Below are 15,012 nucleotides of genomic sequence, written 5' to 3'. Positions count from 1 at the left end.
ACAAAATAGTAAGAACCTAGAAATAGTATTTTTTTTCAAGGGCAGGAGCTAGGGAGATAGTTCACCTGTTGGGAGCACTTGCTGTTCTTTCAGAGGACCAGAGTTCAATTCCCAGCACCCAGGTCAGGCAGCTCACAACCACGTATAACTCCAGTGCCGGGAAATCTGATGCCCTCTTCTGTCCTCCATGGGCACCCAAAAGCATGTGCACATCCACACGTGTGCACATAATAAATAACAAAATAAGTCTCTAAAGCAAGCATGACAAAAATAGTAAGACAAGGATGGTGCAGAGAGCAAGGTAGCTATTAGCTGAGCACAGCAGACATGAAAAGGGAAGCAGAAATGTATCCTCAGAGCTGTGTTCTTCCTGCAGGGGTCCTACAGGAAGATGAGCCAAACCTAGTGCTGTCACAGGCTGGGCTGGAGTGAGGTCACTAACACTGCGGACTGAGAGAGCTATGCATGCTGGGATCACTCCTCCCCTTCTCAGTTTCCTCCCTTCTCACGAGGAATGTTACAAAATATTGTAGTTTACATTTCATCTCCTATTTTCCTCCCCAACTAAAATTTGTCAAATTGCTCTGAACCCCTGGAGTGGGGAGCCTGTGTGGGCCTAAAGCAGTCTCTGACTACTGTGCTTTGTTAGGATTTGCTTGTCTTAGCGTTGGGGAGTCAGAAGGCAGGACCTTCTGCATGCTAGGCCAAGGCTCTCCTGCTAAGCCTCTGCGCTATTTTAGCTTCACTGGTCCTTGTCTTTTGTTTCTTGGTCTCTCCCCTGTTCTACTTTGATATATTAAGCTTTCGGGGGTCCCGATCTCAGATAGCCAGGCTCGTGTAAACTGTGTATTTAATAAGCCCAGTCTCTGGGTAAGAGCCTGAGGGGCAAGTGTGCATGCCACAAGTAGACAGGTCTTAGTGAATGACCAGTGTTCCATTCACACCTGCTCCTGGGTGGCCCAGGCTGAGCCAGAGGGTTGAGTCTTGGGTTGAACATTCTGGATTAGTGACCAGCTATGAAAGACTGTTGATTACATGGCATGCACAATTTATAGAGAGCTCAAAAGCCGGATCAGTGGGAAGAAACATCAAAAGAAATAGGAGGAGAAGGGGAAAGAGGGGAGATTAACTGTGAGAAATGGGATCAAAGTGGAGGGAGCCTGAGATGATCTTCTCCCAACACTAAGATAACTGACTAATATTTAAACACAAAATCAGTAGGCTTATTCAGAGGCTGGTGAGATTTTTATTATTATTATTATTATTATTATTATTATTATTATTATTTAGAGGCTGAGATGGCTCGGTGGGTAAAGGTGCTTGCCACTGAGCCTGATGGCCAGAATTCCATCCCCAGAGTCATCACAGAGGAGGAGAGAACCAACTCCTCAAAGTCGCCCTCCACCTTCACACACATAGACACATGCACATGTGCTTGCACACACATACACCACACTACACACTGCACACACACTACATACACACACACCACACTACACACTGCACACACTACATACACACACACCACACTACACACTGCACACACACTACATACACACACACCACACTACACACTGCACACACTACATACACACCACACACACATGCACATACACACCATACTACACACTGCACACACTACATACACACCACACACACCACACATACACAACACACACCACACCACATACACAGCACATTACACACACCACACACACACCACACACACCACACATACACAACACACACCACACCACATACACAGCACATTACACACACCACACACACACCACGCTACACACACACACACACACACACACACACACGTATTTTTTTAATTGTAAAAAGATCTTATGTGGGACTGATCATTCTATTCCCCCAAAGCAAGCAAATCTTCCCTTTCTCCCTTACAGAATAGCTAGCTCTCACAAGGGTAAATAAGCACCTTTTAAGGAGCAATGGTCTCACCATATTAACTATAGCACCAAGGAAACTCAGAAGGTGAGAGTTCATTTCTCCCTAAACCCAGTGCCACAGCGGCAGGACTCCAGCCAGAATTCCTTTGCCTTCATCATGGTTGCTAAAGCAGATGTTCATTTACTCAGTGCCCAGAGCAGTGACCTCAATATTTTGTTCAGTTTCTTCCAAGATTAAAAGGCACTTGAATAAGTGACAACCAAAAATATTTCCTAGGATTCTTTTAAACACACCCAATACCATGAAAGTGGCTTCGCTCTCAAGCCTGAAAGTATGAAAACAGTGTTGTTCTGTCTGTATCACCTGAATTCATGGGCTTAGAAAAGGTACCCGGAACACTGTGATGTTCCTAAGATCATCACAGATGGTTCAAGGACAACCTAGATATATGTCAATCTGTTTTCAAGAAGAAGACATGGTGACCCTTAAAACTGTAGAGAGTCCGATCTCCAGCAGAGACTGTGTGGTGAGCTCCTGCATTCCATACGCCCCCACTATCCTACCTGGATCTTTGATTATGGTCCATCTCCTTCTGGAATGCCCTCCTCTCTTTCCACCCACCCAGTTTCGCTATGCCTCCAGGGCCAGCCAAGGACTGTCTGAACATGCCACAGATTGTGCCCTGGCCTCGGCTAGTGTCTTATCTGTGTCACTGTGCTGTGAGCTCTGACTTAGTTATCCTCTACAATTGAGCTGCCTACAACCTGGTGTTTCTCTCTGAACCAGGCCTGTGCCTCTTCCCTGCCTTCCTAGTGGGCTAGGATTCATTTCAGGACAGATAGATAGATAGATAGATAGATAGATAGATAGATAGATAGATACATACATACATACATACATACATACATACATACATACATAGATACATAGATAGATACATAGATACATAGATAGATACATAGATACGTACATAGATACGTACATAGATACATACATACATACATAGATGGTAGATAGATAGATAGAAATATTAAACTAGAGTTTACACATCTGCATGATTTCTGAGTACTTAGAAAGCCACAGACTTCCTTCAAAATACTGAAAATATTGTCATTATTCTGGGCTCCTCTGCTTTGCTTAGGAACTGCTAGAATTTAAAGACATCCTATTTTAATATCCTTGGTAAGGACAACAGAGAGGTCGTCATTGTTTGAGTTTTAAAAACTCCATCAGTTGGGGAGGGAGGTGGTGGCTTTCAAGCTGGGAATCACCCGGTAGAAAGCACATGGGGAGAACCCTGTGGTGGGTTTCAGAGTCTCCAGTAGCTGTATCCTAGAGGGAGTCTCAGCTTCCAAAGCACCTAGCTTACGTGACATCCAAACCATTGGATATGGGAGTTCTCTTGTGTTCCCATGGGAACAGCCTCCTGATTCCCAGAACTGTATTTGAAGGAATTCTACAAGGACTAAAGTAATATACCCAGGGAGTTTCTGTGCTGCCCACTTTTCCAGTTGAAGACCATGGTGTCTCCAGTGCTGTCAATGGCATTGTCATTATTGCCTCTCAGCTGGCATGAATGAATCTCCCTGTTTAGTTATGCCACGCCCCACTAGTATGCAGTCAGCCTCCACAAGAGCCCTTAGGTTTACCATCAGAAATCCCCTTGGGTTGTGTTTTCATGGACACCTGGGTGGCAAGCTAGGGAGGATTTCTCAAATATGTAACCAAAGACCCCCCCAACATACACACACACACACACACACACACACACACATGCGCCTATGCACACTGTAGTTCCAGTCATAGTTAGCATGAGGTTGTTCACAGGAATCAAACTCGTCCTCCTGAGCCACGCCCAGGCACAGCAGTAGAAGCCCGTGGGCATGGACGCGAGGAGAGCACAGGAAAGCCAGCCATAGAGACTAAAGGACAGCTGTGGCACTTGCACAGACTTGTCTCGGGTAATCAGTCAGGCCTGAGAAGGAGTGCTTGTCTTGGTTTTATGTTTGCAAAGAAGGTAGAAGGGGTTGGATGGCCGGCCAAATCCCCCACATTTATTTGAGGGGATGGTACAGCATTCCCAGCAAGAGTCTGCAGCAGGGGCACAGCTTCAGGAGACGCTGTAACAGGCATTAACCTGCTACGTTCTCATTTCTTCCTATCTAACCAATAGTTAAGTGACCATCTTGAGTCATTCCTTTCGACAGGTCCTTCCATTTGAAGCACTGGACTAGGCTTAAAAGTAGAAAAGTGACTAAATCAGATGTATGCCCTGGTTGCTTACGGTCAGTGAATGAGGGAGACAGGCCCCTGGAAGACATAGGAAATTCTCAGACAGAGCTGAGGTGAGCACAGACGCACAGATTTAGCATTGACACCGATTGCCCTGTCTCCTCCACCCAGCTACATGGTTTGGGGCTGCAAAAACTATAGCCATCTTTGTGTTTTTGCTGTTTCCTGAGACGGCCAGGCACATAGTAGGTGCTTCATTAGTGTCGGGTCTGAAAGTCCTAGGGCTCAGCTAGCAACGAAAATCAGTCGCCCAAGCAATGAATGTTAGAAAGGGTGTTTCAGGAAGAAACAGCGCCCAGTGCCACTGAACATTGTCAAAGCACCAAGTAAGGAGGGAGCTGGGGGCATTAGAGAAATGGGAAGGGGCTGGTGAGGAGTAGCCAGAACCATGCACCTACATGTTCAGGACTGGGTCCTAAGGGTTTGGTGGGCTCCCTGAAGCTTTAATAAGAAACTTGTGAGCTTGTATGTACACGAGATGCCCTTTTCTGAAGGAAGGGGCGTGTCATTCTCCCACATTAGAAACATTTGTAAGCATTGACAAGTGGCTAAAGAGGAACAGGTTAGGTGTCATGGTTCTGAGTAGGGTGGAATGCTGAAACCCTGGGGTTATACTGTATCTGTGAGGCAGGGCCCTTGGAGACTCCAAACCTCTCCTGGCAGTGGGAGGGGCAGAGGTAGGCTGGATTAGGGTGTGGGTCAGAGAGGCAGGATCCACTGACAAAGGGCTTGGTAGTCGGGGAGAGGAAAGGGTTGAAGAAGATTCACTTGACTTCAGGTTTGCGGCTGAGGCTGACAGAGGAGGAGAGCAAGCAGGCTTGAGGGGCAGTACAAGCTCAGCCTGGACCACTCTGCTTACGATGTCAGCGGAAGGTAAAACGGGACCAGTCTAGGCTCACGATAACGACTTGTGTGTCTATGTGTAGATGAGGGTTTGAACCAGGAAATAAAGCGAACCACTTGTGGAGAGAGCTAGAAAGAAAGCAACAGCCCAAGACGGGTCCATGAGTCACACAACACTATAACCAGACTCCATGCCAACCCAACGCCACCAAATGAAGACGAAGCTATGGTTAAGCTAACGGTTAGACGTTTTCAGTGGGGACAGTGGGGAAGGATGGCTCCACAGGACATGCCAGCTTTTCCAAAGCCACATGCCAGTAGAAGCCAGTGAAGAAACTGGGAAAGAATGATCAGCGATGGGAGAAGGGGCAGGGCTAACCGTCGCAGGTGCAGGGGAATAGAGTTTCGGTGAAGTGAGGAGACAGGTGTGGCAGATAAGCCAGAAATAATATGAGAAGATACAAGCTTCAGGCAAGAGGATTTTATTCTCCAGCCTTGCCCATCCAGAACTTCTCAGCGGCAATAAAAGGACTTAAATTTCATCTTTCAAAATAAAGCTTGCCCATGCTCCACTGGCTCTGTCTGGGCAGGAAACAGGGTTCTAAGCAGCCAGCTATCAAGGCCCTACATTCCTCAGAACCCTGGAATGTGACTGTTCCAGAGCACTGGCCAAAGGGAGAGGAAAGCAGGGTGCAGCCCTCCTGCACCCCTGCCCTGCAGCCCTCCGCCGCTGGTTTTTCCAGTGTACCGCTTGAAACAGGGATAAGCTGACACACTCAGCCCCTGACTGAGAGCAGGCTCCTCTCACCAGCAACAGCCCCATTTACAAGCAGTGACATCACAGGTGGGTGACCAGAGTGCCCTTGGCTGGAGGGTCTCTTTCCCTTCAGGGCTGTCAGCGTGTTTCAGAAACAGCTGGCTTAGTAGCAGAGAACGGAGGGCTGTGGGATGGAAGGGAAGAGGGGAACATTGGAGCCCCAAGTCATTGGCCTGTCCCCAGATGCCCTGTGGAGAGCCTGGAGATCAGCTGGATATCCTTCAACCAGTCAAACATTCAGGGATAAGAATCGTATCGATTTTGAACATTAGGTGTTTGCCGGACAGCCCAACCCTCTGAAAACACAAGTGGCTTCAATGATTCTGAGCATCAAGACTGCCCAGCTTAGCAGAGACCACAGAACTGCTGCAAACCACGGCCCATGAGTGCAGGCCCTTGCTGCCGCATCTTTCCTACAGAACGCCATTGCTGCAATTACCAGGACTGGTGCTAGGGTTAGAGATGCTAGGGACAATAAAGTGTGCCTTTCTCCTGCCTCAGTTTGTAAGTGAACTGACATAGGAGAATCTCAGTGTTGTCTTTAGGACTATGGGGTAAGCTTGGCAGGATGTGGCCCAAAATGGGCTGGAACTGTGTTGAACACGTTTATCAACTTGAGCTGGACATGGTCCTGGCCAGAAAAGACACTAATCAGGGGGTGAGTTAGCCAAAACTGCTTAGTTAGAATTTGGGGCCCCTTGCTTTCTAAGGTCCTAGGGAGACTTTTCTTCTCTTATTTTAGAGAGCCCTTCCTCAGATGGTGGAAGCATGGTTCACAAAACCTGCTGAAGTAGGGCGGCCTGGGCAATCCACCCTGGGGCGCACACGCCCCAGAGACAAGGCAGGGCAGACCCAAGCGTTCCCTGTGCTCTTGCACTATTTGCTGAGTGAATAGAGAGGAAGCGACAGAACTGGAGTCACACACACTCCAACATGGGAGGAAACCTCAAGAGTAGGGAAGGAATGGTTGCCTTAACTGGCACAGCCCCAGGGCCTGCAGGGAGATGCTTTCTCCTCTGCACCCCAGGCCAAGGCCATCAAGCAGATTCCCAGCACAGCCCAGCTTGAAGACTGGGTTTCACATTTCTTTACATTGAACAAACCCAGCCTCCTGCTAATTCCTCCTCCCTTCACTATGGCAACCCCCAAAACAAAACAGAATAAGGCAGTGGTGTTGGGGTTTGTATCATCCAGAGGCCTCTGTCTCCTATAGCAAACAAGCCCGGGCATGATCCCACACTCCTCCCCCATGCCGTGCTGTGTGTAAGAAATCCAAAATCCCGGGACTCCACCCACCAAGACACTGTTCTTTTTTTTCTTTCTTTTTTTTTTTTTTTTTTTGTTGTAAATCTTTACCTTTGAGTACAGTGCCTTCCTTGTCTTAAAGAGAGAGGATGCCCTCATTTTGTAAGCCTGGAGAGGCCAGATGAATCTGACATTCAGAGAATGCCACCCCAACCACTGTGCTCCTCCCTCTGAGAAGGAACAGGGTCGAGGACCTCTCACCTTCGGAGTTAATGCCATCTGTCTGCACGTTCAGTAGCAGCTCTGTGTGAGTGTAGGGTTGGGACAGGCTTGAAGTTGCTTACTGAGACTCAGCACTCTCCAGCTGCACAGTATACCCTACAGGCTGTCGCCTTGACCTGCCTTGCTTAGGCAAACAGTTTTGTGTGTTCCCACCGTGTCAGCATTTATTGAATAACAATAATTCACATGGTTTAGCTGTTTCAATGACAGCAATTTGTCCTACCATCTGCCTACCCTGGTGGCCTGGGTGAGACAAGTTCAGGTTCTTTTACGTCAGTCTTAATGACTAATATTAACTCTCATATCACACAGCACACAATCTGCATATCTACATGCAGATATGTGGTTTACAGAATAAACACAAGTTAAAGAGCCCGCAGCAGCCTCCGGGAGGTGTCAGGAGTGAGCCAAGAGAGAGTCTCTTGAAGAGCAGGACCAGTGGTGGGAGGAGGCTGCTGCCAGCATCAGGCTGTGAGAGCAACAGTATTGCAGCAGTGAGTGAGTGACTGAGCGAGCATCCAGAGCTGGAAATGGTGGGTTTAGGTCCAGGACCAGCTGGGTGAACAGGTGGATGGGCAGTTGTATAGACAGTGTCAACCAGCTCCAGCTCCAGGGACAGTCAGGGAGTCCTTCGCTTGCCGGTTTGTGATACTCTCAGCAAATATTAGGTAACAGGTTGGTATGGAGCCATGCCATCGAAGTATTATGTGTTCATGGCTTAATGGGGTCCGGATGCAGGAGTTACACCCTTTGTTTGGTCTGGTGTATCTAATAACTTCTTGGACCTGGTTTCCATGATATGATTTTAATCTATCCATGTGCCTCTATGGTCGCAGTTCGCTCCCAATGAACTTATAGGGTGATTCCGTCCCTGCCCAGGAAGATGTCACACATTGGTCTGTGCTGGGGGGGGGGTGGTGCCGTTCCCCATGGTGCAGTTCACGATCTACCCAGGAGTTGCATTCCTCCTTCTCCCTCAAAATGAAGTAAGGAGATACATGTAAAATGGAGTCTTCTCAAGCAATGTACAGCCTTTTAACAAGTACAGTTGTATGCAATATGTAATAACTTATGGTAGGGCATAGTCAAGGACACAGCTAGCCAAGACAGGGCGTGGCAGACACAGTTACCAAATGGCCTCGATGAACTGCAGGCTATGTCCACATAGGCCTGGTGGACAGGCAGGGCAGAGGCCCAGCACACACTGGTCCAGAGTCAGATTGCAATGGCAGCCCATGAGCCTCCTGGATGCCCACCCAGGAAAAAGTCTTCTGTAGCTGGTGTCATTTAAAACAGAATGGGCCTAGAGGGAGCTGGGAACACTGAGGGCTATTGGAGGTCAGACCTAAAGGCAGTCAGGCAGTCTGCCCCAGAGCGAGGCACAGAGCACAAGACAGAGCACCTTCCATAGTGCCAGGCCACAGTCTGGTGTGTATTCTGGAACATTTCAGACAACTCTTGGCCACAGACAGAGCCTGCCCCTTGGCTTGTGGGGAAGAGTGGAGATGCGAGGACTTCCTGTGGGACATTGATGAAGATGGAGAAGGAATGACTGGTTTAGAGCAACTGAGATAGTTCTGAACCTCAGGCACTGAGCCCCATGACAAGAATCTAGGAAGCACAAGGCACTGGCCAGCCACGGTCAGTAAGGTGAGCACTGAGCACTAGCTTTAAAAGGCGAGCAAGCACCTTGGGAGTGACCTTGTCCAAAGTCACCCATAAGAACCTGGCAGGCTGGGATCCCTAAGCTTCTCCCCAAACTCTAGAACCCTACAGATTAAACAATGTTGATTTCGCAGAAAACAGACTTGACCACGGGGTCACAGAACCCCCAGGTTAAAGCAACCCAGAGATCCCCTTGGGTGTAGACAGAACCCATAGACCTCCATTTGCCCTGAGTGGCCTCTCACGGCCAATCCAGTTGTCTTCCACCTGCCCCCATGGCCCCTGAGTTCCTGCTGTATGAAACCCCACTCATACCTTCATGAGCAAACTTTGTGCTTGCCTCTGAGCAGGAGTGCCAGCCTCTCCCTGCCCCTGCAGCGTAGCTACTCACCCAAGAGTCACCTCCTGTGCGTGAAGTACTGTCCCCCAGGTACTGTCCCCAGCTAATGGCAACAGCTGTGGCTTACACCTGGGAGCCCCACTGCCCACACTTGACTGAATTCTGGCTTCCCTAGCACTCATGAGGCTGAGGTGGGAAGACAGAAATTTAGGTCAGTCTAAGCTACAGAGAAACTGTGAGACTACGACTCTGTGTAAAAACAAAACAGACAGACAAAAACCCGGGCCTTCTTGTAAGCCTTCACAGTTTCTCTGGATCTCCCTGCTTCAGTATATTTAACTATAAGGGAGGGAAGATAAAAAATAAAGTTTAGATTTCATCCAATTATTGATAAGAATGAAATGTACTAGTCTAGTACACAGAAAGAATAAAGATAATCCCTGCACATAATTGCCCAATAAATATTAGCTATTGGTAATTATTATCACCATTATTATCGTCAACCCATCAGAATGTGAGAAGAAGAGTGAATGTTTAGTTCAATGCCAGGTATTCAGGCATTGAGCAGCCATGTCCTCCTGTACTGTGGGTTAGATCACTTCACAGAATATGAGCACTTGGGGACTGTCTAGTCAGTTGGTCCCGGGTCCCTCTGCTCTGTCCACTAAGCACAGAATAGAGACACAACACATGCTTGCTGTGCATGTCAATTCCTGATGAACCATTAGCTCCTGGTCTGTTTCTAGAAAACAAAGTGCATACTTTCTTATTTAGTAGTGGCATTTATGAACGTGGCACCGATGACTTCAGGAAGCCAGGCAGCAACTTTCTCCAAGGCACAAGAAAACATTTAAATATCTCACCCTGAGCCTTGGCATGTGTGTAGGGCTCCTTGCTGAACCACCTCCTCCTCCTCCACTACAGCTATGTGGAATAGACTCCTAAGGGCTGCAGCAGAACCAGCCGACAACGTCCACTCCAGATGTCTCGGAAGCTTCTTCCCCTGGCTGCCCACAGAATCTGCCCCATGAGAATGTAGAAGCATGCTGCACAGCGTCTTAGCCTCTGCTTCAGTTTATCTGAGACAATAAGGGAGGAGGGTGTCCTGTACAATGTGACCAGCTGTAGTCTGCAGTTTTATAAGCCTCTTGGTGACCAAACCACTTATTATTCCAAGTGCAGACAGGTTTACGATCTGAAGCATTCACTGTGTTGGTTGCTATGGGGAAACCGAGGAAAGTTCCAGCTCAGAGTCTGAAGTGCTCACTTGTATGGGATGGTCTGGCCTTCTCCTCTCCACTATCGGCATGTGCTCCTTCTGTCATTAGTTGATATAGGGGAAGCCTCTTTCTTACTTCTCTCTGTCATCTAGAATACAGAGACAGACAGGCCACGAGACTTATGCTTAAGTAACACGAGACTTCTCGAGACACCACTAACTGTGTGCTCCATTCCAGACTTCTGTGCGTGGGTCCAATGGGCCCTTTTGCGATGGCCTTGTCTGCTGTTGGACCCTTGCTTGCCCCCAAACCCACACTCTGGCTGCCCAGCCCTGCACCTGAGCCTGAGGCCTGGCTCCCTTGAGGGCCATCCCACATTCCCAAACCTTGGCTTCTTGGCTAGAGCCAAGGGTGTTTAGTTCCCTGGCTTTTTGGTCAAAGACATTCCAGAGAGTTCCAGGGAATGAGAGTTGCCTTTAAACCTCTTCCAGAGCCCTATTGAGCTTTCAAAGTGGGAGTGACTCATGTCCTGGCTCTGCCATTAGCTTGGGGGGTCACCCTAGACAGGCCACCCAGCCTCCCTCCTGTGTAGCTGTGGGAGGGGGACATCCCGAGAGCCTGGTAGAGCTATAAATGGTCTCCCTGAAGATCATGGTGGTGATACGCCTGGGTCACAAGCCTCCATCCTCCTGAGTCCAACTGTGGATCCCACAGACCACCTTCCACATGTTCCCACTCTCATGTCCCAGAGGAGACCACCACATGAATACTCTAAAGAGGCCTCTTGGGATATTTCTCATTAGATAGAAACTTTAAAGGAAAGAGAAAATACAGATTTTAAAAAGAAGTAAATCGTCCTACCAGTGAAGGTACTTTATCATTTCAGTACACACCAATAAACTGTCAGTGGGGCAGACACCTGTAATCTTAGCACTCTAGCATTTGGGAGATGTGTAAGTATTTCGGGCGGATCGGGATGGGTCAGGTATTCTGGCATTCGGGAGTCACAGAATACTGAGCGTTACACAGCTCAGGTGGAAAGGTATCCTGGAGCTCGGGAGCCAAGGATACTGAGTGTTACACAGCTCAGGTAGAAAGGTATCCTGGAGCTCGGGAGCCAAGGACCACCACAGGTTGCAGTAAGCTTAGCAGCTTACAGCCTTGCCTCAGGGAAAGGCTTTCACAGTGTATACGCTCCTCTCTGGCAGGACAGGGTCTTCCAGCTGGGGATGTTTGCCCAGTGTAGCAGTTTTGCTCGGGGCAGGAAGTTGCTACAGTTCAGAGTTGCTACAGTTCAGCTCTGCTCCTGGAGAGCCGAGAGCAGAGAGAGCAGGGAGCTGAGTGTAATAACTCGAGCAGAGAGAGCAGGGAGCTGAGTGTAATAACTCGGCTCTGCCAAGGGAAGGTTTCCCCAGCAAAAGTGTTACAGCCCTGCTCGCTCTGCCCAGGGTGGCCTCTGCTTGGTCGCCACCTCTGCACAAGAAGATCTTCACCCAAAGCTCATTGAAGGGGTTTATTGAAAGGGAAGAATCCAGAGTGGCAGAAGACAGCCTGGTAGCATGAACAGACACCAACTGAACAGACACAGGGTTTATATAGGGCTTCCAGGGTAGGGATTGGTCAGATTTTAGTGCTGAGCTCAGATTGGCTAGAGCTCTGCTCGAAGATTGGTTAGTTTTTTGCACAGGATTAGGGTCAGATTTGCCAAAGTGTGTTTCTTTCTCTGGTCCTTTTTAGCCTTTTGGCTCCAATTTTAGAGCCAGGGTGCATTTCTCTTACTGACTCAGATTCCAGGGACAAAGTGTATTCTTTTGGCACTGGTTTCAGGGTTAGGGTACATTTCTTTAGTTCTGGTTGCAGGGCCAAAGTGTGTCTTTGGCTGGTCCCTTTTCCCTACAAGATGGAGATGAAAGGATCAGGAGTTCAAGACCAAATGCTGAGTTCAAGGCCAGCCTGAGCCACATGAGACCCTATCTCTCTCTCTCTTTTTTTTTAAAGATTTATTTATTATGAATACAACATCCTGCCTCCATGTATGTCCGCATGCCAGAACAGGGCACCAGACCTCATTATGAATGGTTGTGAGCCACCATGTGGCTGCTGGGAATTGAACTCAGGACCTCTGGAAGAACAGCCAGTGTTCTTAACCTCTGAGTCATCTCTCCAGCTCCCCGAGACCCTATCTCAAAACAAACAAAAAGCTACCAGTGAAACTGTTAATAAAGAGCAGAGACAACCTTTCTTCCCCTCACTCTTGACTAGACTGTACAGAAATCTCTTTATACCAGGAATTGTTACTACTGTTTAAATATTATTTGACAGTGTATTCCAGCATTATAGCTGATAGCTTGATATTGTATATTAACAATTTGCACAGCCGTCCTTTTTAATTGTATTATTTAGCTAAGCAAATATCTCTGATGGTTCTTAGGTCAGATATGAGGCTACCAGTTTCACCCAGGTGGCTGTTGATGTACACAGCCGAGCCCCATGCCCCCAGGATGCTACGGTGCTGTGTAGCTGGTAGGGAAGGACTTAGACTCTTAATCCCAGGTGCTTCCCAAATCAGCAGTCTAAGAACCTGACAGCTGATGACAAGTGGGATTTGTGTCTGCTGTACCTCAGGCCGTGCAAACGTTGCCTTCTGCAGGTCTGGTCTGTGAACGCGTAGAACTGACCTTGGCTACCTGGCTCCCCCAGTACACACGGCCACGTGAGCTGACTGCCAGTCTCTCAGCCACTCTACCCTCACCTGCAGGTTGGCAGAAGTGGCTCTGTCCCCTTTCCTATGTGGCCTCTCATCAGGGGTTCTAGACTTCCACCCACAGCCGAGGAGGCTGCTGCCCACACTCCTGTGCAGGGTGTGGGGCTGAATGCTAGGTGGGATTGCTCTGAATCAGCCCAAGTGGTGGCTTGGGGTCTGAAATCTGTCTCCAGGGTGGAGACTGTGCTCAGAGAAAAGGGGCCGTCTTTAGCCACCTCTGCACCTGTAAGCTGGATCGTTCAGAATGGTCCCACAATAAAGAAACATCAAACCCGTTTCTCTTGAAAATCAGCCAGAGAAACTGTGTTGACCCTGAATGATGGGCAGAGCCTTACTCGGGTATGCATTGCACTGTGATTTTATCTAGGCCTCAAATCTGCCATCCTTGTGGGGGAGGGGAGCTATGGAAGGGACGACTCCAATCCGTCCACCTGTCACTGACCGCCCTCTCTCCACCCACAGTCAGACGGCTCCATCCTGGCAATTGCCCTGCTGATCCTCTTCCTGCTGCTGGCCCTGGCGCTGCTCTGGTGGTTCTGGCCCCTCTGCTGCACAGTGGTAAGTGGGCCAGCCTCAGGCCACAACAGGCAAGGGTCACATGAAGACCCCAGCTACATCAGTGTGTGTGTGGGGGAACAGGCAAGGGTCACATGAAGACCCCAGCTACATCAGTGTGGAAGGGGCAGAGTACCAGGAACTGTAACAGTGGGAGATAAATCTTGCATTTTTTAAAACAAATTATACAAAAGCAACATAAACCAGGCGTGATCACTTGGACCTAAGAGCACGAGAGGTCATCACGAGCTGGGGCAAGACCACCGAGGGCAAAGCCTTTGGGCACAGACGTGTAGAATGCAAAGATGAAAGCATATGTGTTCGGTATTTGAAAAGCACACAGACAGTGCTGGGTGTTGTCACTATCCAAAAGCACTTTGCTGGAGTTGGGATTTATTGATACATTGTATGATACTGGGTTTATATCTGTCGGAAGTGTTTACCAAAATAAACTTTTCATGACAGGAAGCAGCAGCATCCAAAGCAGGGTTGTTTTGCAATTTTCAAAATAATTTTAAATGAATTTATCTGGTTTTTGAGTGCCCGTTGGCTGGGAAGGTAGCCAGCGTGTCTTCTTCGTGTGGTCCCATTCTGTAAGTCTGAGGGTTCCTGTGTGAGGAGAGATCCTGAAGACAGGCAACCTCTGCTGTTTGTGATGCTGTTGACTGCCCTGCCCCTTATTGCTGACCCTTGGCCTGCACCCCAGTGTTGGACGTGCCCTCCAAACTCTGTCCAGGGATGCTGACTGGGGCTGGGTGAAGTCATGAGTTTCCGGAATGGGAGTGTGGTGTGCAGGAAAGAGGGCCTCCCCACAGAGGCCCATTGAGAGGATTCTGGAAAGTTCCTCCACCCTGAGAGACTGCACCCCACAGTCTTCTAACTAACAGAAGGTGTCTTTGTGAGCCACAGTTCCCAAACCTCCCTCTGTCATTCTCCTTGCTCCTCCTCCAAGTGTGAGAAATGTCACTTGACCCAGTAGCTAAGCTGCATCCATGTTAAGGAAACAGCTAGAGCCGTGGAGGACTTACAAAGTGTGTGCACATGAGGCCTCTCCCTCCCCAACAGCAGCACT

The 15,012-nt window shown here is 48.7% G+C and overlaps 1 protein-coding gene across 1 annotated transcript in view; it reads left to right on the top strand.

Moving 5' to 3' along the window:
• Antxr1 (ANTXR cell adhesion molecule 1) overlaps positions 1 to 15,012 on the top strand; it is a 185,601-nt gene that overhangs the window by 95,381 nt on the left and 75,208 nt on the right. Inside the window, 1 exon segment of the mRNA XM_005071117.4 lies at positions 13,848 to 13,943. Within this exon segment, the coding sequence (XP_005071174.2) occupies positions 13,848 to 13,943 (96 nt within the window).

This window comes from Mesocricetus auratus, unplaced genomic scaffold (genome assembly GCF_017639785.1).
Source record: "Mesocricetus auratus isolate SY011 unplaced genomic scaffold, BCM_Maur_2.0 Super-Scaffold_100676, whole genome shotgun sequence".
NCBI lineage: Eukaryota > Metazoa > Chordata > Mammalia > Rodentia > Cricetidae > Mesocricetus > Mesocricetus auratus.
This window is presented reverse-complemented; position numbering and strand designations above follow the sequence as displayed.